General features: G+C 40.5%; 1 protein-coding gene across 1 annotated transcript in view; it reads left to right on the forward strand.

The window, feature by feature from the left end:
* NOX1 (NADPH oxidase 1) overlaps window positions 1–24,072 on the forward strand; it is a 24,376-nt gene extending 304 nt beyond the window's left edge. The window contains exons 2-13 of the mRNA XM_084789953.1: window positions 3,440–3,535; window positions 11,003–11,113; window positions 11,327–11,411; window positions 11,730–11,881; window positions 11,984–12,165; window positions 12,254–12,386; window positions 16,185–16,277; window positions 17,642–17,877; window positions 18,084–18,246; window positions 20,162–20,308; window positions 20,495–20,619; window positions 23,791–24,072. Coding sequence (XP_084646079.1) covers window positions 3,440–3,535; window positions 11,003–11,113; window positions 11,327–11,411; window positions 11,730–11,881; window positions 11,984–12,165; window positions 12,254–12,386; window positions 16,185–16,277; window positions 17,642–17,877; window positions 18,084–18,246; window positions 20,162–20,308; window positions 20,495–20,619; window positions 23,791–23,917 — 1,650 coding nt within the window. The 3' untranslated portion in view covers window positions 23,918–24,072. The remainder of the gene's footprint in view (window positions 1–3,439; window positions 3,536–11,002; window positions 11,114–11,326; window positions 11,412–11,729; window positions 11,882–11,983; window positions 12,166–12,253; window positions 12,387–16,184; window positions 16,278–17,641; window positions 17,878–18,083; window positions 18,247–20,161; window positions 20,309–20,494; window positions 20,620–23,790) is intronic.
* The last annotated feature ends 167 nt before the right edge of the window (window positions 24,073–24,239 follow it).

Raw genomic sequence — 24,239 nt, forward strand, 5'->3', positions numbered from 1 at the left:
AATGAAGGCAAGTGATTTGCAGGTGTTCATGTCGACAAACCATGAGGGCTTGAAGTTGAAATTTATTTTCATTTTCCCCTCTTTTCTCTTTTGCTTGACTTCTGAACTGTTGACATGGAGCCTTCATTTTTCTCTATCTTCCCTATACTGCTGCCATGAAGATTTCATTAAAAAAAAAACAGAATGGTTGGGATGAAAGTGATCTTTGAGATCAGCCTGACCCAGCAATGCTCAATAGAAATATACTGTGAGTCATTTGCGGAATTTCTAAATTATCTCCCACTTGTGATGAAAAGGATGAAAAGAAACAGATGAGATGTGAGCAATGTAATTCATGCATACTCTTTCAGCATGTAATCAATATAGACAATATCAATATAATTTCTATTGTTTGGTTGTTTCTGGGCCGTTGGAAGACCATGTGTATTTTAGATGCACAGCACATCTCAATCAGAATTAGCCACATTTCAAGTGTTTCCTAACGCCATGCTGACAGCTAGCTTCTTCATTACACAGAGCCGATATAAAACAATCTCCTGAGTTTTATGAAGGAAATCAATCCAGATGGCACACCGGGAATTGGAAAACTATGACTGAAACCCAGTTCACTGGTATTCAGCCCAGTTGTTCACCATTTCACTCACATGAAATATTTTTCTACACACACACACACACACACACACACACACACACACACACACACACGCAAACCACACCACCTCTTTTCTTACATCACTCTTCCTACATTTATAAGTCACACCTAAGTGTGAGGCTTCCATGTCCTTCCTTACTCTTTTACTATTTGATTTCTCTCCTGGGGTTCTTGCTTTATTTTTATTGCTTTTCTCAAGCCCTATAAGACTTTTCAGGAAGTACAGGTGAAAAGTATGCAATGACCTTGGAAGGATTTTTATTTAACGTTTAATGAAAACACAACAGCTTGTGTTAATCAGGCTATCTCACGATTTATATTTTTAATACTCAGTGTCCCGATTTAGTTCCTTCTGCACTGTAACAGAGAGATCATTAGCTTAGGAGACGAGAAACCTGACAAGTACTTTCAGTTCTGCTACTGAATGACCCTGACCAAATATTATTCTTTCCAGACTTCAGGTCCTACATAGTGTGGGTGGTGATAAGATCAGTTAGTGGAGGAATCAGTGATTAAATGAACTGATTAGCTTTGGATAAAGGCTGTTTGGTGCTCTAAAAGCCATGACAGCCATACCACTTTATTATTTTTTTGGTTGGGGAAATTCATCACTTACAGGGATGAGTCATATTTAACTCTCTGGCTTCTCATTTCCAGCCTTTTTTCTGCAGCCCTGCTGGCAGGCTCAACTTCTTTTTTCTGGCATGTATTCCTCTGTACTATTTTAAAATAATGAATAAATTACTCAAAAAAATTTTTACTCCTCTTTCTTCCCAGGTCTTGGGTTTGACCTCCTTTTCCATCCACAGTGACTCCCAGATGTTTCTGTACCTCAGTTGCCTTGCCTACAGGTGACAGTGGGCTGATGCAGGGTTTCATGTTCCACCGTGAAATAGTTTCGATCCCCCCAAATGAGCTTTTCTTTTCTGTTCGCTAAATGCCTTTTCCTTGTTATAAAATTTGAGTAAGGACCTGCCTCTGACTCTGTTGCCTGCCTTTGGGGTTGTTTTCTCTACCTGGGCTGCCTTGTTGGGGCTCAGTGGGAGAAGATACCCTTAGTCTTGCTATGACTTGAGGTGCCAGGGTGGCTTGGTACCCCTTGGGGGGGCCTCTCCTTCTCTGAGAAGGAGAAGGGGAATCACAGGGGAGGGGACATGAAAGTGGGACTGGGACAAGAGGAGAGAGCAGGCTAAGATCAGGCTGTAAAGTGATTGATTAAATAAATAAATAAATGGGAAAAACCAAACCAATCAAAACAAAACAAGAATACTATATTTGCATCATTCCCCTCTCCTCCCTTCAACTCCTCCCATACACCCCTCCACTCCTCAATTCATGGTCTCTTATTCTTTACTCATTCTTGAAATATCTATGGCTTTCAATTTTCCTTTTCCATTGGCATCAAAGAATCTCTAAAATATATTCAACTCTGAAAAGGGATTCTGAGCAAAGGAGGCAGGAAGGAGTTGATTGAATGCTGTGCCAAGGGAGAGATGGCAGAAGGACGGACAAAAGGCAAAAGAAGGAAAGAAGGAAGCAAGGGAGGGACAAAAGGAGGGAGGGAGGGAGGGAGAAGGAAGGAAGGACAAGAAAGAAGCAAAGACTTTTCTCTGCTATGAGGTAGATATCTCATTTTACAAGTGAAAGAATTGATCTAAGAATTTAAATCACATGTCTAAGGTCACAGAACTACTAAATGATGGCACTAGAATTAGAACCTCAGACGTCAGCCTCCAACATTACATTTAGGAGCACTTTACTGTCCTGCTACAGGTCTATGAGTGGTCTGTATCTAAGGAATACGAATGGGCCATGTCCCAGGTTAAGACCCTTTACCTTTGCACTGAAATGATTCTTAGTGGTTTGGGGTCAGGGATGTATCAAAAGGCATCCCAGTGCTACAGAGATCTGCTCAGTTGTAGACTAGCACCTCCAAACTTGGGATAGAGCTTTGTTAGTTCATCTCCATGACAACATATAGTAGGTTCCAAATTGTCCTCTTAGCTAATGTGAAGAGGTTTGGACAGGCACACACAGGCCTCACAGCTCACACAAGTCCAACACAATAGGCTAATTTGCAAAAAAGTCTCACAACCTAAAAACAGAAAAATATATGTCAGGGTGTAATTAAAGAGGCAGGCCCATCTGGGAAGGGTTTAGTCTTTTTCCATTGGGCATTGTTTTAAAGATGCTAAATTTATTCTTTGTTTCTTCAGAAAGTCACATCTTCACTTAGCGCCATCTTTTTGGTGCAATAGTTTGAAGGCTCCAGTCTGTCTGGGAGCTGACAAATGTTTGCGTAGAAGCTGGTTATGTATTTTAAGCTTTCGTAAGCTATTTGGTCTCTGTTCCAGCTACCCACTTTTACCATTGCATGATGAAAACATCCATAAGCATTACGGACGAGAGCAGCCAACCCAATCCCACTTTATATATAGCCGATGACATTTGAGGTTCATAAAATTTGTATGACATGACGCATTAGCCTTTTGGTGTTTTCAGTCATTTAAAGAACAAAATGCAAACACTATGAGTTTTCAGGACATGGAAATCTGGTGAGGAACCAGATGTGGGCCCTGAGCCACAACTTTGCTGTTCCTGCTCATTAGCATCTAATACATGTCTCAGATTGTTTATTCTGAAGACAGGTTAGATACTGGCAGGATGGTATTAAATTATAGTGAAAATAGATAAACACAAAATGCTCAAGATGTGCATATTATCTCCTATCTCTTTCGTATACCTTTCCAAACTACCCCATATTCCTTGCCTTTTTTTTTCTTCTAGGTGTTTTGGTTGGGGCTGAACATTTTTCTGTTTGTGAATGCCCTCCTGGACTATGAGAAGTCTGACAAGTACTATTACACGAGAGAAATACTTGGGGTGAGTGTTGTGCTGTGATGTAGAGAATTTCTATGTTGGATTTTCCCCCTTTTAAAGATGTATTCTTACCGTATGACCCATGATGGCCTAGCTCTTTTAATCCTCCTGCCTCAATCCCCCAAACAGCTGAGGTTATAGGCATGTGTCCCCAGGCCTGGCTACTGTTTTCTTTTGTTGTTGATGTTGTTTGTTAAAATATTCCATTTCTGCTCCTTCCTCACCCAGTGCCTTGATTTCTTCCAGGGCTATGTTTACCAGGTGGAAAAAGCAGGATGCTCACTGAAATTTGAATTTCAGATAAATGATGAGTCTTTTTTGATAGACCTACATTTATATACATTATATGCATAAGTATATACATATGTATACTTATATGCACAAGTATACAAAAATATTCACTTTCATGTAAAGTTTTTTGTTTTGTTTTTGAGACAGGGCCTCCTCATCTGCACCTTGGTCTCCAGAAACCTAGGACTAAACATATGTAACATCATGCCTGGCTCCATATGAAGTTCTAATTTAAGTGAGCATGAAATATTTTTACTTGCTCAGTTTGATGATGGGTACACTCCTCAGGCCCCAAAAGGAAAACACTAACTAAGGAAAACTTCTAGACAGTGATTCACAGCTGGTTTCTCAAAGCTCAGGTGATCCTATGGGGTGCCAGAAGGCTGATTGGACAGAACTGCCTCTGCTGCCACTTTGGCCAGAGTTGCTGTCACCTGTCATATGATTTTAAGGAATTTGCTGAGTTTGCTGAGCTATAGATATAAATTGTAGGACAAATAGCCTGGTATGCTGAAGGCCCGGGTTCAATTCCCAGAGCTGCAAAATAATGTTTTGAAAATGATAGGTAATAAAGGCAAATAAAAAAGAAAATAGAGAAATTAAAAAAGAGTATCTTCGTTGGAGCTTGTGAGATGAGTAAAGGCAATTGCCACTAAACCTGATTACTTGAGTTTGATACCTGAGAAGAACTGACTCCTGCATGTTGTCTTCTGATTTCCCCAAAATCAGATTTGAAGTTCCATTACTACCGAAGTACCTCCGTCTTTCTTTTGTTGTTGTTGTTTGTTTAAAATCTTCCATTTCATTTACAGGTAGTTAGCAATTGGACACAGCTTCTGAGTTAGGCATCGGGGCAAATGTCCACTTCTCCTTTCAGCTCTAGGACCCCTTCTGAGGCAGATGCATGCAGGCAAATAAAAGTAATTAAAAATTAAATGAGAACTTAGAAACCACAGCTGTGGTTTAATGCCTTCCTGTGACAAAGAGGGATACCTAGGGGTTTCAGAGAGTGGAAAGGGAGGGTGTGTGCTGCGGCAGGACTCAAGGCCTACAGAAAAGTCGGATTATCTCAGGGTATGGACAGAAATGAGAAGGCTGGAAAGGTGGCAGATAAAGTGCAGAAAAGGGGGGCAGGGTTAGCTGCATATGCAGGCATGGAGGTGGCCAAGAAGGAACCTGGAGGTGAGGCACCTGGGCACGACCTGCTTAAAACACTTTCATCTTGATGGAGCTTTATCTCATTAGCTCTCCACAAAGACTCAGTGTTCCTATGTCAAGGCAGCTCTCCTTTTTAAAAAATCTTTTTTCTTGTTATAATCAAAGAACACAAAAAGTAATCAGAGAACACATGTTGAGATCACAATGAATTTGAAAATCTGTTCATTGCTTCTCTCACCCTGTGGTTTTCTATTTTAAAAGTTCATTCTCCATCCCCCTTTAGAAACTAAAACTCCAAGGGAAGTGTTAATTTGTCTTAAAATAGCTTTGTATTAATAGAATGATGCAATAAATATGACTAATTATTAAGAACTTCATGACCAAAGAGTCAGTTATGGAGAAATGAGTCATACTGATATCCTTTGGCTGTTTAGATTTTTAAAGCTCTATTTAAAATGAATTATAGGGCTGGAGAGATGGCTCAGAGGTTAAAAGCACTGTCTATTTTTCCAAAAGGTCCTGAGTTCAATTCTCAGCAACCACGTGGTGGCTTATAACCATCTATAATGAGATCTGGTGCCCTCTTCTGGTGAGCAAATTTACATGTGGACAGACTATTGTACAAACAAATAATCTTTTTAAAAAATGAATTATAGACATAGAGAACCATTCAGGAATCTCATAAAGACACTAAACTGAAATTCATAATATAGATACAAAAGACATGTAATGTAAAAGGAGAAATGTATAAACATATATTTACTATATAGAAATTTAAAAATAAAAATAATATATAAATTTTTTAAAGCTCTGATAGGACATTATGAGACAAAGTATCTCCAAAAATGCCATTGAGTTCATTTTCTGTTGGCCATCTACTGCTGGGCATGCAGCCTACCCTTAAGAGTAGTTATTTTCCTAGTGAGACTTCCTTAAAGGAAACCATTTTCATTTGCAAGTGGTTAGCTTCTGGACACAGTTTCTAGGTTAGGGATGGGTGTGTGTGTGTCCATGTCTTCTTTTAACTCTAGAATCCCATCTGGTGCCCTGTAGGCCCTGCACTTGCTGCCTCAGTCTCTGTGAGTTCCTATGTGCAATGTTTCTGTTGCTTTAGAGGGCCTTGTTTCCTTGGTGTTCTCCATCCCCTCTGGCTCTTCCACTCTTTTTTGTCTCCTCTTAAGCCAAGTTCCTTGAGCCCTGAGGGGAGGGATTTGATGGAGACATACTATTTACAGCTTAGTGGCCCACTCTCCATTTCGTGCACCTTTTCTTGAGGTCCTTTCCTTTTGTTTGTTTTATTCTATTGTATTAGTTTTTGCTTTATCGTAACATTATATTATATTATATTTGCTTTGAAGTCTGTTTATTTTCTAACAAGAGAAGGAAAGGAGGTGATGGATCAAGAAGGGAAGGAAGGTGAGGAAGAACAGGAAGGAGTAAGGAAAGGGGTAACCTTAATCAAGATACATTATGTGAGGAAAGAAAATTATTTTCAAAAAAAGGGAAAACATAAAAGCAAATTGTAATGATGCCATTTTCAGTGAGATCAAAGTGTGTCAGTAACATGCGATAACTCTCTTATCCTACTCCACAGAAACCACCACTATTAGTAGGTTGCTGCATCTGTAAACAAATATATCAGGCACACACTTTGTTTTGTTTACCTACTTTTGATTTTAATATAGTGAAAGGTGTTCTTTTTTTCATGTATGCATTTACAAATACAGTGGAACTCACATATTTTTTTTAATTCAGTAAAAAGGGGATCACACTACAGATACTGGATGGAAATCACTTCCTACACTCAATGTGTCTTTTTATGTGAGTGTAGTGGAGCCAGCTCATCCCAGCTTACAATCGCAAGCATCTCTTTCCAACACTACATTTAAGGACATCAAGCTGGTATCTCAAATCTGCCATGTTTATGTTAATCCGAATAGGCAGATACAGGAACTGCAGAGACTCCATTTAATAGACCTAAAATGTCTGTGGACAGTTAGCAGAGGAAGAGACAAAGGAAATGTAGCGTATACACAACAGAATGCCTTTTTTTTCCTTTCACCATAAAGAAGAAACAGAATTGGGTTATTTGCAGGAAAAAATGAATGCAATTGAAGATAATTATATTAAGTGAATCAAATCAGCCGCAGAAAGGCAAATATGTAGGGTTTTTTCCCCATTGGCAGCTCTCAAGTTTTATGTGGGTAAATAAATCCATACATGTGAGTATGACATGAAAGTAGAAGTAAAACTGTCTGCTGTCTGGAAGGGACAAAGAGGACCAAAAGGCAGCGAGAAGGGTGAGAAAATGAATGGTAGTAAGGTATGCATGGGAATACGATCAACATTCAATATGCTTGTACAAAAGAAAACTTAAAAATGACAAATTGCAGCTTTAAAACCTAGCTTTAGCCAAGGCACAGTGGTACACACTTGTAATCCCAGCACTCGGGAGGCAGAGGCAGGCAGATCTCTGTGAGTTCAAGGCCAGCCTGGTCTACAAAGTGAGTCCAGGAGAGCCAAGGCTACACAGAGGAACCTTGTCTTGAAAAAAACCAAACCAAAGCAAAAAACAACAACAACAAAACAAAACCAAATCCCAGCACTCAGGGAGGCAGAGGCAGGTGGATCTCTGTGAGTTCGAGGCCAGCCTGGTCTATGGAATGAGTTCAGGACAGCCAAGGCTACACAGAGAAACCCTGTCTTGAAAAAACCACCACCAACAACAAACCAACTGGCCTTTAAGGTATCTACAATGCCTACATGTTGGAAGAGAATATCAGCCCTTTACATTGATGGTACATAATTGATTTAAGAATTACATGGGGTATTTAAAAATTCATTCATTCAATTAACTATGAATCATAGCAAATAAGGAGCAGAGGAAGGAGTTTAAACTCATAGTAAATGAGGCCTTAGTGACCACAGTATTTCACGAACATTGGTTTATATAGAGAAATGAATATACATTGAGATAGTTTCATATGCTGCAACAGGGAGGAATAAAACATTTTTTTCTTTTTTAGAATGAATTTATCCCAGAGAGATAACTACCACAGAATGTGGAGATATGAAACTGTAGTCATATATTTTCAACCCACTTGCCAATTTTAGCTTCAAGATCCCTCTGTGACTCAATAAGTCCATGGTCGGAGCCAATGTGGAAATGCAAGGTCTCTGGGATGAGCAGAGAAAATTTCTTCTGCAATGGAACAGGATGTCTCTACCAAAAACAGCCAGAGTGTGACTCAGCAGAGCGAGAAAACACAGTCCGCAGGGAGTGCAGTAGAAAAGCTCTTGTTCACTGCGCTGCTGCCTACACGGAAAGCTATTACAGACATTAGATTTTGACCTGGCTGGCTTTACTGAGGTCACACTGTCCGGAGTTTAGGTTGTATGGAAAAGTTGGTTTGTTTTTTTCTTTTCTTTCTTTTCTAAAAAAAGTAGTTGACTAAATTTCTTCCTCCCTCCCTCCCTTCCTTCCTTTTTCAAGTTACCATGTAAAGTAAAGGGTTTCCATTATGGCATTTTCATACATATATGCCCATTTTACTTTGATATTATTCATCTTCCTTCTGCAGTGCCATCCCCAATCTCCCCTATGCCCAATTTGCTAGTTTCCTAACTCTTGAAATGTTCCCTCTTCTGCTTTTATGACACAAGCAATCTATTCCTTTCTCCTTTTTCCTACCCCCACCTTACTTAAGATCTCTTCCAATGGTCCTGTTTCTACATTCATTGCCTGCACACACATAGACAGATACACAGAGACACATGCATGCTACAACAAGGGTCATTTCTTTCTTTCCACCATGTGTGTCCTGGGGATTGTCAGGTTTGGCAGTGAGCACCTTTACCAGCTGAGCCATCTCACTAGCCCCTGGGAAACTTTTTTGATTTTAAATAATCCCATTTCCCAAGTCTTGGGTTTGTACCCTGTGTTATTAGAGTCTTTTTGCAGAAAGCCCATGTTTATCTATTGAGGTAGTTTTTACTCTGTCTTCCTTTAGTACAGTCAGAGTTTGAGGCCTTACATTTAGGTCTCTAATCCATTTTGAATTGACTTTTTTTGGGTACAGAGTAAGTAATATGGATTTAATTTCATCCTTCAACAGATGTATATTCAATTTTCCCAGGACCATTTGGTGAAGAGGCTGGCTTTTCCCCAATGTATGTTTCTGACACTGCTGTCAAAAATTAGGTGGAGATATGTATATGAGTTTAGTTCTGAGTGCTCTACTCTATTCCATAACACTATATATGTGTTTTGTAAAATTATTTTCTCTGTCTCTCTGTCTCTGTCTCTGTCTCTGTCTCTGTCTCTCTCTGTCTCTGTCTCTCTGTCTCTCTCTCTCTCTCTCTGTCTCTCTCTCTCTCTCTCTGTGTGTGTGTGTGTGTGTGTGTGTGTGTGTGTGTATGTGTGTGTGTGTAGGTGTAAGTGCTTCTGTGCAAAAGCCAGGAGATAATATCACGTCTTCTGCTCTACCACTCTCCACATTATTCCTTTGAGACAGGGCCTCTCACTGAACCTGGAGTTAGACAGGTGGCCAGCAAGCTTCAGAAACTCCAGTCTCCACCCACACTCCCCAAGTTACAGTTACAGGTGAGGTTCTCCTGCTTGGCTTTCTGCATGGATACTGGGGGTTGAACTCAGGTCCTCATACTTACATAACAATGTTCTTACCTGCTGCACCATCTCCCTATCCCTTTATATGTGTTTTGTGTCATTGTCATTACTATACCATTTTTGTTGTTATGATTCTGTTGTGTAATTTGAGATCAGGTTTTATAGCATCATTCTTTCTGCTAAGAATTTCCTTGGATATTCAGTCTCTTTGTACTTCCATATGAATTTCAGATTGTTCTTTTCTAATTCTGCAAAGAATGTCATTGGAGCCCTAAGGAGGACTGCATTGAATCTGTGAGCTACTCTCATTAATATAAACATTTTAACAATATTGATTTTCCCAGTCCATGAGCATGAGAGGCATCCTTTTATAATTATTTAAAGGGGCTGAGAAATTGTGACTTCTTACCCATACTTGTCTTTTTAGTTAGTTGTTTATAGGCACACATGTAGTAGTCTCCAATTATCTGAATTGCAATGAAAAATAGCCTGGCTGTTCTGTCCACTCAATTACTACTATAGGATTGTCAAAATGCATAGCTATCAGTGCAAAAAGCATAAAGCAACTTGGAGACCAGTTGTATAGAGCTGAGGGGTTGAGTTCAGCTGCCATGCAGTTGAGTATATCGTGATCCTAGACCTTTTACTATTCTTATTTATGGTCCCTGTTCACTCAAGAAAATCATCCTGAAATTCTGCATGTAGAAATTACACTTTCTCATGGAACAGTGCTTAACTAGCATGCAAAAGGCCCTGTGTCCCATGCCAAGTACTGAACAAAGAAAGGCTCACTCATCTGTCTTTAGATACATTTAAGAATATTGCTCCAAGGGTTCCATTCTAATGACGTCTTACATAACTGGTTATTTTTTTTCTATACAAGCACTACTTTCTTATAATTTCAACATTTAGAAACACAGAAAAGAGTATAAAATAGTCATCATCCATGGTTATAGCTTTACATATATGCTTTAGTTAAGATATATAAAAGTATATATGCTCTCCAACGCTGTTTTATGAAGGATAAACAAGAAAATCATAATTAAATGCATGAAATAAAAATACCCACTGCAAAATGTTGTATCCATAGACTGTATTTGCTAATGTGGAATGACTAAATCTTGTTCTTGTTCACATTAGTAAATACATCATCCAACAGTCCCAAACCACTCTCATGGGAATTTCTCAATTTAATTAAGTTCAGCACATTTGGCAGAGAGATTGGCCTGGTGAGCTGGTTACTGAGAGAAGGTGACTGAGAGTTGCAGGAAGCTGCCCCACCCCATTCCCCCACTGTGTCTATTTGCTCATTTTAGAAAAGCAGACCAGACCAGTCCTCACCTGCCAGATGCTGAGATAAAGCAGCAGTCTCTTTTTTTCCTCCTCTCTTCCAGACTGCCTTGGCCTTTGCCAGAGCATCTGCTCTCTGTTTGAATTTTAACAGCATGATGATCCTGATTCCTGTGTGTCGGAATCTGCTGTCCTTCCTGAGGGGTGCCTGCTCAGTGAGTTCCAGCTGTTCTTAGTTCAACTACCACACTAAAGAAAGAGTACCTGGAGCTCAACACCAAGTCCCTAGGAATGGAACCTAGAGGTCTCCTTTGGTGAATAAGGATAGCTGGGTATTGTTATGCTGTGGCTAAGATGTGTTGGTGTGAATTAATGGGTTTCCTAAGACTGGCTGGTGACACCTGACCAGGATGACTTTGTATTTGTAGTTTTGCAACCGCTCACTGAGAAAGCCACTGGATCACAACCTCATCTTCCATAAACTGGTGGCATATATGATCTGCATATTCACAGGTAACTCAGGCAAAGCATGCAGCCATGAACAACAGGTGATTCAGGGTGTAGTGTCATTTGCCTGTGCATATAAACATAAAGAAGTATTTAATGAGTGCCTAGAACTATTTGGGAGACCCTTTTTTAGACCCATATTCATGGAGTATATATTCTGTTCCTTTGAGAACTGAACAGGTGGGGGAAATGATTTGGGTCTTTCTGTGTTGTTGGGCATACTGTAGACTCAGCATTCTGCTAGGCACTATAGATGGAGGTCTTCTATTACAGTGGATGTATGGTTGCCATAATGTTCCTGACACCTACTATCTTTCCACTTAGCTATTCATATCATTGCACACCTATTTAACTTTGAACGCTACAATAGAAGCCAACAAGCCATGGATGGATCTCTTGCGTCTGTTCTCTCCAGCCTATCTCATCATGAGAAAGAAATGAATTCTTGGCTAAATCCCATAAGATCACCAAACATGGTGAGATGATTTTATGCCAAAGCATGGGTATCTGGTCATGATCAGGAAGATTATGGTATTCTTGGTGGATTTTGTGCCAGGCTGATATTTCTCCTTTTACAGACAGTGATGTATACAGCATTTACCAGTATTGCTGGCCTTACTGGAGTGATCGCTACAGTAGCTTTGGTTCTCATGGTAACTTCAGCTATGGAGTTCATCCGTAGAAATTATTTTGAGCTCTTCTGGTATACTCATCACCTTTTTATCGTCTACATCATCTGCTTAGTGATCCATGGCCTGGGGTAAGGTCTTCTAATCCCCATCCTCATGTTCCCATTTCTGATCTTGCAAAATCCATTATCATAAACTTTCCTACTTTGTATATTTCAGTGGCATTGTCCGGGGCCAAACAGAGGAGAGCATAAATGAAAGTCATCCTCACAATTGTTCAAATTCGTTTCCCGAGTGGGATAAGTATGAGTGGAGTTGCAGACGGCCTCATTTTGTGGGGCACCCCCCTGGGGTAAGAATGCTATGGAGGAAAGACATACTTCTATATTATTATTGTTATTATTATTATTATTATTATTATTATTATTATTATTATTATTGCTCATTGTTGGTTCCTTCCTATGAAATATACCTACAATTTTTCAAAATCATTTGCAGCAGGCAATTACAGGGACTCTTGAAATAGAAAGGATTGATGTTTGCTGTGTGTTGTGGGACCTCCCTATAGAGGTGAGATTATTGGTAAGATTTACTAGGCCCCAGTTTTGCTGCCTGAGATAGATGATCTCTGAGGTAAATACTACTTTCATACACATTCTGGGACAAAAGGACTAGAATTACATAAGATGAAGTAAAGTCACAATCATTAATTAATGGATCCTGCATTGAAGTCTAGGATTTTTATGAATCCAAAGATGAAACCTTTGAAACCCTAGTCAAATTTTCATGGAGAAAAATCAAAGCATCCTTGAAGCAGGCTATGTTTAATATTATAGCATGCTTGAAAATGATTGTTTCACAGTTTTTATGAGGGCATGTAAAGTGCTTGCTACACAGGCATAAAGGCATGAGTTCAGATTCTCAGCACACATGTAAAGAGAGGGGGCATAGCTGCATACCCTTGTAACCCCAGTGCTGGGGAGGTAGAGACAAGAGGATCCCGAGTGCTTGCTGGCCTGTCAATCTAGTCAAATCAGTGAGTTTCAGTCTCAGTGAGAGACCCTGTGTTAAACAATAAGGTGGAAAATGATTGAGGATGTGCCCCTATTGATATGTGGCCACCACATGCCTATGCACACACACACACACACACACACACACACACACACACACACACACACACACACAAATACAGAGAGAGAAATGGAGAGAGAGGGAGAGAGAGAGAGAGAGAGAGAGAGAGAGAGAGAGAGAGAGAGAGAGAGAGAGAGTGTTCTAAGGGCTTTGTATATAATTAGTGGTGGAGGACACATACATGCATAAGACCTTGGACTTGATTCTCAACACCACCAAAAATAATTAAATAAAAACATGAATAGATAAATGAATAAATTCAAGGGATTCAAGTGATAGATATAGTTTACCTTTGTTTGCTCATAACATTTGCTACACTGAGGAACCAATCGAACTAAAAGACCAACTTGTGGTGCCTCAAAGTATTCAAAATGATTAAAATCTTTAAATAATATGACAGATAAACATAGAGACCATGTGATGTGTATTATGTTATCTACAGATAAACATAGAGACCATGTGATGTGTATTATGTTATCTACAGATAAACATAGAGACCATGTGATGTGTATTATGTTATCTACAGATAAACATAGAGACCATGTGATGTGTATTATGTTATCTACAAGTTACTACGGATAACTAAGATTGGAATGTATGAAACAGGGTTTGCCAATAGCCTGGTATCAAGGGGTATCAGGACGACTCCACAAACCACAACTACAGTAGCTTGTGACTTTCTTGTTATTCAGTGGATTCTTACATTGTAGAAAACCACAAACGTACCCACCCATCTGTGATTGTGACATAGCGCACTCATGACAAGTACCTAGCTGATGCCTTTCTTTGCATTGCCACTGGACATCCCACTGCATGAGTTAGTTCTACTGCTGGAACTAGTTTCCCATATTTGCTTCTATCCAGTAACAATGTGAGTTTTTCGTTTGGTTGTTGTTTTTTGAGACAGAGTTTCTCTGTGTATCCTTGGCTTTCATGGACTAACTTTGTAGACCAAACTGGCCTTGAATCCACAGTGATCCGCCTGTCTCTGCCTCCTGAGTACTGGGATTAGAGGTGTGCGCCACCAAGTCAAGCTTAAGTAACAATGTTATTAGCAGCTTAATACATGTAGTTAAACATATATACAAGTAAATTTATGGAATAAACTCCCAGAGTCAGAATTTTCAAGGCTGGTAAACACTGCCTAATTTCCCTCTACAAGTATTTATAAATATGTATATCCTCACCAGCAGTGTATAAGGATATTTCTCCACAATCTGGTCAATGCATTCTGTTTGTATATTTTTGGGTCCTTACTAATATGTTGTTATTTTAAAGTATTTAAAAATGTATGTCATCTATCTATGTAGTTATAGAATGGCTATAGAGGGGTAGAGAGGCCACAGAGGAGTTCAAGACTTTCAACGTGGCTTTACTGAAAGCAGCGGCAAAAGGCTGATACTGCTACAAAGAGGTCTCTGTGGGGATTAGGTAGTAAGTCCAGTTGGAGAGCTCCTGAAGATGGCTCAAGGCAAGCCACAGGGTCATAACTGAGCAGGGCTTCAGCACTGAGTCTAGCTGAAGTCGCTAGGGTCAGGACCATGGAGGCTGTGGAGGTCAAGTGAAGGTCAAGTCTAGCTAGATAAATGGGTGGATGGACAGGTGGCTGGGATTAGAGTGGCCCTATCAACGGTGGGCACTTAACCGAGATGAAGCCTCTGGGACAGTTGGAAATTCTCTACCTTTCAGTCCCTCGATTCACATATGCAATGGTCAGATGACACATCAGTGGTGGGTCTGCCATTGCAGTCACCCTGTTAGATGTCTCGGTCATTATGGAACCTAGGTAAGGATATTGCTTATCAGTGTATTTTCTCCATAGAGTGATGGAGACACATTAGACTGGCCTATTTTTGAGGTATACTCAGGTCCAAGAGATTCTAAGGGTGAGAATACCAGTTTTGCCACCCAAATGCATTGCTTTGTTTTTTTTGACAAACATTTACAAAAAGGTAACTTAACAATCCACCCTTTAAAAATTAGAAAAATAACACATATTTATTAAAGATAGTTTAACAATATAAAAATAGAACTGAATTGGGAATTCATATAGTTATACAACCTGAGGCAATCCCTCTATTACATCAAGGAGTCTTTCTTGTACTGTCAAATATTCCTTTCAAACTTTTTTTTTTTGTTTTTTGAGACAGGGTTTTTCTGTGTTAGCCTTGGCTGTCCTGGACTTGCTTTGTAGACCAGGCTGTCCTCTAACACACAGTGAGTCGCCTGCCTCTGCCTCCCGAATGCTGGGACTAAAGGCGTGTGCCACCACTCCCGGCTCAAAGATTTGTTTTAAAACATCTGTAATGTGCCATTTTACTCATTTTTTTCTTAGTAAATATTTTGGCCAATATAGTTGTCTCAGGCTTTATGCATATGCAGACTGCTCTGAATCCCAGTTAATTCTGGATATTTATTACTGAAAGTTGGCTTCCAACTTGACAGACTAAAGTGTTACTGTGTTTTTAAAATATCTGTTGCCTTTTGTTATTTTTGCTGTTTTATGGTCCAGAGATAGATGTCAAGTTTAGTGTACTCCTACTAGTAGCATTATGTTTGTGTGTGTGTGTGTGTGTGTGTGTGTGTGTGTGTGTGTGTGTATGTGTGTGTTATATTCCATCCCTCACTTTTGATTTTGTGTTTAATCATTTGTTTCTACTTTGTACTTATTTTTTTCATTTTTTCCCATAATAGACAAATTTTCTTAAATTTTTAAAAATTTAAATATAATTTAAAACATACACATGCACCCTAATGCTTTATTTTTGCCATCTGCTTCCTGATATGACCTGTACATTTCAGGGAATGACCTATTTTATTAGTGACAGATTGACAAAGAAAGCTATTGTTTTTGTATGTGTTTCCATTCTAAACTTTGCTGAAATTAGTGATTTGCTAGTGATACACAGTAAAGAAGGCGATATATGTGTGCTAAGTGAGGAAGTGAACTGCTATACCCATATGTTCTAAGTCAGAGATTTGAGGCTAATTTCATTCCTTCCCTATTTTTGTATAGTTTTGGAAGTGGATCCTTGCACCGATCGTACTATACATCTTTGAAAGGATCCTTCGTTTCTATCGCTCACAGCAGAAGGTTATAATTACCAAGGTAAAGAAATAGACACTTTCCATTGCAGTGAGAAAAGTTGTCTTCTACTTGGTGCAGAACTGAATTGTCATGATGTTCACCCTGAAGGCATAAAAAGGATATGGGGGAGGAAACTTCCTCACTTTCTTCAGTGCTGGACAAAACTATGGGAAATAGGGCTCTGGGTAGAACCATTAGTGTGGGTTGCCCACAGATGTATTTTGTTTTGGGTATATGGTGATTACTTAAAGGGTGAACTGAGAGTGAGGTTATGGCTCATGCTATTCTGCTATACTCAAGGCCTTGGAATTGTTCTTGTGACTTAAAATAAAATAAAGAAGTGGTTAGCATCATTTTAAGAAACTGGCTAGAAGTTTTCCCTTTAAAACATTTTTTTTGGGGGACTGGGGAGACGGCTGAGTGGGTTAAGAGCACTTGCTCTTATTCTGTTCCCAGCACTGACATGGAGGCTCACCATTGCTTGTAGCTCCAGCTCCAGAGGACCTTATATGGTTCTCTGGCCTCCATGAGCACTGCAGGCATGTGGTGCATACACAGATGAGCAAGCACCCACAGAAATAAGAATAATCATTAAGAAACACAATGGGGGGGGCTGGAGAGATGGCTCAGAGGTTAAGAACACTGACTGCTCTTCCAAAGGTCCTGAGTTCAACTCCAAGCAACCACACGGTGGCTCACAACCATCTATAACAAAATCTGATACTCTCTTCTAGCCGGCAGGCAGAATTCTGTATACATAATAAATAAATAAATCTTAAAAAAAAAGAAACACAATGGGATTTTATTCAGTTATGAAGAAGAACAAAATTAAGGCATTTACAAAAAAATAGAAAAGGAGAACTGGAGATTATCATGTTGTGCAAAATAACCATTTTCTCTCATATTTGGAATAAATAGGACAAATATAAATGTATAGAGTATGAAGATAAAATAGAACTCTGAGTGGGGTGAAGATTGTCACTTGAAAGCAGGATGGTGACTATTGGGGGAGAATGGGAATCAGTAATGCATTAATGGGGGGATGTGGAGCAAACACGAGCAAGGTACACACAATACATTATATGTATTATATATAATAGCTATATCACAGTGTTATATATTTCATAATTAAAGCCATTATTTTATATGATAACTAAAATATAATAGTATTAAAGGCATTTTAGCTTCTCTTGATGACACAGAATCTCAGTCCCAGACCACAACCACTGTATGGGGTTACATAGTGGCTTAGGGAAACAGGAAGTGGTGCTCCCTTCTGGAGTAGCGTTGGCCTCACAATGCAAGTAAAAATCACTCGGGTTTTACTCTTCTTTTCTTGTCATGTTTGGGGTTTGCTTCTAATGATCTACGTGCTTCATGCACAGGTTGTCATGCACCCATCGAAAGTCTTGGAATTGCAGATGAGAAAGCGCGGCTTTAGTATGGAAGTAGGACAGTACATATTTGTAAATTGCCCCTCAATTTCCTTCCTGGAGTGGCATCCCTTTACTCTGACCTCTGCTCCAGAGGAAGACTTTTTCTCTGTTCATATCCGAGCAGCAGGGGACTGGACAGAAAATCTCATAAGGATATTTGAACAACAGCAATCACCGATGCCAAGGTAGGTCATTGAGACATTCAGAGACTCAAAACAGGATGCCGATTAACCAAAAAGAGAAAACAATTCCTTGTTGAAGTGTAAATTGGATAAGAGAGCCTGTGATTAAAATAAGTGGGCTGGGGAAGCAGTTTGTTTCTGGGAGGATGTTAAGAGTTTAAGGATGGTGATGAGTCTTCATGCATCCATTGTCTTCTCTTGTTTTCTAGGATTGAGGTGGACGGTCCCTTTGGCACAGTCAGTGAGGATGTTTTCCAATATGAAGTGGCTGTCCTGGTTGGGGCAGGCATTGGGGTCACTCCCTTTGCTTCCATCTTGAAATCTCTCTGGTACAAATTCCAGCGTGCAGACAATAAGCTCAAAACGCAAAAGGTACACTCCCACATTTCACTATTTCCCTGGCCTGGGCCACCATAGCCTAAGTGAGGTAGCATGTTTGATAAGGGGGCCAGGAGAACATATCTAGAGACAGGAATGAGTCATAGCTGAATAGGGCAGAAGTGGCTTTGGGGTCAGGGGTGCACTAGGCCATCAGTCTAGCCTGTTGCTGCACAGCTGGTCTCTGCACCTCTGCAAAGACGCTTTGGTGGGGTCTAGGCTGCTAGAGACCGGCCTGTATCTTATCACTTCAGAGGCCATAAAAGAGAAACACTGCCCGATGTATTGATTCTCTCTGCAGTGATCTAATCCTGCAAACTAAAGTTATTCTGCTTAACCAAGGTTGTTCCTATTAAACCATTTTTAAAATAGCCTTTTATAATCTGGACAGAATAACTTTTAAGGTCTATGATTAAAAAAAAAAAAAAAAGAACCCACGTCTCACAGTAGAAGAACAAAACCCAAAACAAATAAAAACAAAACAGCACCCCCCCAATGGTAAGTGCTCATTACTCTGTCAGTGAAGCAGGGTTCTTTTGAAATTTTTGCAGTTTTATTTTTATTTATTTGAACTTTAAATTTTTACTTTGAGCTTTTTCATTCTGCTTTTGGTTTATATTCACTATACATAGTATTATTTCACAATGACATTTCTGTTAAAGTATATCATTTACAATGACCATATTTGCCTATCCCCTTCTCTTCCTCCTTTCTCCCCTAAATACTCCTCATTCTATTTCCATCTCTCCAATATGAGATAAAACTGGCAATGTTTGGCTTTCTGAATCTGCCTTACTTTGCTTAATATGATCATCTGCCAGTAACAAGGAAGACCTTGGAAGGTTCCTTCAGTAATGGAAATTTGTCAGAATTCTGGACATTTGGGGACAAGGACTGTGCGCAGGGACAAGGAGGGCGGGGGCGGGGGCAAAGAGGGGGTAGCCAAAAACAAGGAGGGTGTGGGTGAGGACAAATAGGCATGGGTGTGGCCAAGGACATGGGCGGAGACAAATAGGCATGGGTGGAGCCAAAGAGGGTGTTAGCAGAGGCCAAGAGGCCAAAAAGGGCATGGGCGGGGCCAACGAGGGCATGGGCGGAGAAAAGTAGGTCATGGGCGGAGACAAGGAGGGGAGTGGGCAGGGCGTGAGCAGAGACTATTAGCCTTGCCTGACCTGGACACACTTTGTAGACCAAGCGTGCCTTGAACTCAGAGGTCTCTCTGCCTCTGCTTCCTGAGTGCTGGCATGAAAGGTGTGAGATGCCACCACCACCACCAGCGAATAGAGTACTGATGATGTAACCAAGCCCCGTCCCTGAGTGGGCGGGGCCAAGGAGGGTGTGGGCAGGGCCAAGGAGGCGTGGGCGTAGCCAAGGAGGGCATGGGCGAAAACAAATAGGTGCGGGTGGGGCCAAGGAGGAGTGGGCAGAGCCAAGAAGGGCGTGGGAGGAGACAAATAGGTGTGGGCGGGGCCAGGGAGGAGTAGGCGTAGCCAAGGAGGGCATGGGCGAAAACAAATAGGTGTGGGCGGGGCCAAGGAGGAGTGGGCGGGGCCAAGGAGGGCGTGGGTGGGGCTAAGGAGGTGTAGGCGGAGACAAATAGGCATGGGCAGGGACAAGGAGGAGTGGGCGGGGCCAAGAAAGACGCGGGCGGAGACAAATAGATGTGGGCAGGGCCAAAAAGCATGGGCAGAGCCAAGGAGGGTGTGGGCAGAGACAAAAAGGCATGGGCGGAGCCAAGAAGGGCGTGGACAGGCCCGAGACAAATAGGCGTGGGCGGAGACAAATATATTTTTATAATCAGAGATTATATACAGATATGTTACACACACTCACACACACACACACACAAGCCTGTCATTACAGTGTGAAGAATACTTTAAAAGTGTATGGACGCTTTTGCTCATTTCAGATCTATTTCTACTGGATCTGCAGAGAGACAGGTGCCTTTGCCTGGTTCAACAACTTGTTGAATTCCCTGGAACAAGATATGGAGGAATTAGGCAAAATGGATTTCCTAAACTACCGTCTCTTCCTCACTGGCTGGGATAGCAACATTGTGAGTTTAAATCAAACACTGATTCCAATTTCAAATGTTAAGACAAAATATAGGGCATGCATTCAAAATAAGCATTTCTTATTGATTCTTACCTGGCCTCATCCTCACACTGAAAGTTTAAAGTGGCTTAAGGAAAAGGCAGCTCTCAAATGTGGGCTTTCTAATTTTATATTTCTCTGTTTCCAGGCTGGTCATGCAGCATTAAACTTTGACAAAGCCACTGACATCCTGACAGGTCTGAAACAGAAAACCTCCTTTGGGAGACCAATGTGGGACAATGAATTTTCTAGAATAGCTACTGCCCACCCCAAGTAAGTACCTTGTCCTCTAGTTAATTGAGTGTGCAGAGTTAGACTTTAAGTATACTGAGCACACCTGGGAAAATGTCTCTGGGACAGAAAGGGCCAGCACAAAGGATTATCACATAAAAGCATGTGCTGCCAAGATTTACATGGTAGAAGCAGAGAACATATTCCCTTAAATTGTTCTCTGACCTCCACACTCTGCCTACTTGTTGAGCTCTGACAAACCTACACACACACACACACACACACACACACACACACACACACACACACACTGGGTTTTTAGTAAAATAAGAACCATAGTCTTGGAGCTGGAGAGATGGCTCAGAGGCTAAGAGCCCTGGCTGCTCTTCCAGAGGTTTTGAGTTCAATTCCTAGCACCACAGGGTGGCTCACAACCATCTATAATGAGATCTGGTGCCCTCTTCTGGTGTGCAGGCAGAGCGCTATATACATAATAAATAACAAATATTTTTTAAAGGGCCATGATTGTGTAATTGATGAAAAGCTATTCACTGTCCCCATAAACCTCTATCTAATGAGCAAGATGAAGAGAATTTTCTCTTAAAGACAGTGCTGAACAAAACAGAAAACTAGAGAAATTCACATACATTTTAGGGAGTGGGGTGCTCAATGATCTCTCCATAAAGTGATATGATTTAGGGTGCTCTATTTAATTCACCGACCAACAGAGCTTAGTCTTTTGAGACAGGGCCTCATATATACCAGGCTGGTCTCTACAACTACATATGTCTTGATATGGAGCTGATGATGATCTTGAATTCTAAATCCTCCTCCTTCCATGTTCAGAGTACTGGGATTACAGATTGTGCCACTACACCGAGTTTTCTGGAGAAGTTTGAGACATGTTAGAGCATACACAGAAAGCTGATGCTCTGAAACTGACTGTTCCAATGGGAAAAGAGGAGGAGGGTTTGGTAACTGCCATTCCCTGCCCCTCCCCCAACAAGCTGGCAGGGGAAGAGCAATCTATCTCCACAATCGTTCGTTACTCTTAACTTTCTGTAAATTTGGCTATTACTATTCCAGAACAGGTTGAAAAAATTGGATGTGGTTGTTTAAAATAAGTATACATTCAAAGAAGAGATGCAGAGAATTAAAAGTAGAAAAGTTCACTCCAGGAAACAGGTCTGTGGACACTTCAGGGAAGGTCAAAGGACAGGAGGGACACAGAAAGTGAACAGTAAAGTCTTCCTGAAGGCATTGGTGAGAGCATGTAGTGACCTAAATTTGGGTGATCGTGGGTCTCACCTCTCATGTTGACACTGTTGAGATGCGCTGGAGTTAAAATTCCTTCTGATCTTTATGGCACATATATTACACCATAATTAGGGTCACAAAGAGGAGAGGTGGGAGAAGTTGAGATGTACAGTGTAATTAGAATGTTGCCTTTGGCAGGATACCATCTTCACAGGCGCATCAAAGTCTGGAGTGGGATAGGTCCACAGAAGACAGTTTATACAGCAGTGAACTGTATGCTGTGTGCTGGGCACTCTTCCATTTATTTTATATTTTTAATTCTTAGAGCAACCCTGGATAATAGGTGCTATTTTTATTCTCATTTTCAAAATGGGAAGCTCAAACAGAGAGGCTGAGAAATGTGTGTAAAATGACACAGTTGGGATATCAGAGCTGGCCAGGCAGACCGGCTTTGCCTGCACTAGGATCTCCATTCAGGAAGAATCAAATCCTTGATTATTTGGCAGAAAAGAATATGAATACCAGCCCAAGTGAAACAAAGTGAGTTTAAGTATTTAAACAGAGAATCATATAGACCAAGGACAGCATACAATCCCAAAACACAGGTGCAGGCTTCGCAAGAGAGCTGCATCGATGTCCCTTTACAACAACTATACATATACTATACATATACAGTGTGGAAGGGTATAATTTACATGGTTTAATGATTAAGCAAAGATTAAAATTTAAGAGAAGTTTAGAAATTGAATAAAAAGCACATGAGTTTCTTAACTTTCTTAAATGGTTTTCTTTTGTAAATGATGCTGTCAGGTGAGGTATGAGGCAGAGCTTAGATGGCAAAACTCAAAGACAAACATTTTAGCTAAGTAAACAAAGCCTGTTCATTGTTTTACCATTGTTTAGAAAACCTTGCATTATCTCTGTAGGTCATTTTGGCTTTATCATGCGAGTTGAGGTTTCTTCAGTTAGCATAAAAGGCAAACCAGATCTTAGGGGCTTCCTTCCCTGCTAATGTCCCCTTAATTTCCCCTGTCATTCTACCCTGCCTCCACCCCAGAGCCTAACACTTAACAATGGTATTGTACTCTATCTTTTGTATCTCTGTTGTAGATAAAATGGGGGAAGACCGAGAGCATATTCAGGACTTGGGAACAAAAAGGTTAAGAAAAAATTTATTTGGAAGAAAGCAGGATTTTAACAACTGAATTTAAGTGTTCATCAGCATGTATTAATTATATGCAATGTTGTTTCATTATATTTTTCACATATGTATACAATGTATTTTAATTTTTTGAAATTTAACATAATTACATCATTTCCTTTCCTTCCCCCAACCCCTCCTATGTATCTTGCTCTCTCAAATTCATGGCTTTTTTTTGTTACACACACACACACACACACACACACACACACACACACACACACACCAACCCTATCTTCCTTCCTATATTTTAAATACATAAGCACGACCTGCTTGGTCCACTTAATGTTATTTGTATGTGTATGATTTCAGGGCTGACCGCTTGGATTTTGAGCCTATTCACCTCCTATGACCCTCTTTTTCCTGTGCCCCTTCTCCTGCTGATTTCTTTCATTCGTCCCTGTTCTACTTTCATGGTTTTTTTTTCCCCCTTTCGGTGACCCAGTGAGTTTAATTAGGGCTGCTTCCAGGAGCATTAGCAAGCTACCAGTGGAGGCACTGAAGAAAACGATGAAATGACTCTCCTTCCCCCAGCAACCATGACTACCAATAGCTCCTCAGCTAGCGGTGGGACCTTGTGAACCCAGCCCTCATTCAGGACAGAATGATGATGGACCCAATCTCACAATACTTGTCTGTAAGACAGCTGAGTTTTTGTTCCACATTGTTGGGAGTAGCAGGGGGCTGTTTTTCATTTTCACTACTATCATCAGCTCCGTTGCCTCCAAGTAATTACTAGTGCTCTATTCCTACAGGTCCGTGGTGGGGGTTTTCTTATGTGGCCCTCGGACTCTGGCAACAAGCCTGCGCAAATGCTGTCAGCGATACTCAAGTCTGGATCCTAGGAAGGTTCAATTCTACTTCAACAAAGAAACTTTCTGAATTGTACGAAGAAGCACAGTATACTTCTGCACTTCCCTTTTCTCTTCACCAACTTGTGGGTCAGCTACTAGATAATACTGTGCCTAAAAAGAACTTCACTCCCAACTTTTAAAAAAGTTTGCATTCAACGTCATCATACTTGAGCTTTGCGAGTCCAAGAGCAAAAGAATAAATCACAGTAACTGTAAAACACACGAATTGGTTGGTTGGTTTGTTTGTGTAGGGAAAATTCTTAAGTCCTTCCGGGAAACCTATCTTTAGCTGAGCTTTGCTGGTTGACTCTTGCTCAATTTAACTCAGGTGCTTTGGTTGATCCCTGGAC

This window comes from Acomys minous (assembly GCF_964271855.1).
Source record: "Acomys minous genome assembly, chromosome: 7".
In the NCBI taxonomy this organism is placed as follows: Eukaryota; Metazoa; Chordata; class Mammalia; order Rodentia; family Muridae; genus Acomys; species Acomys minous.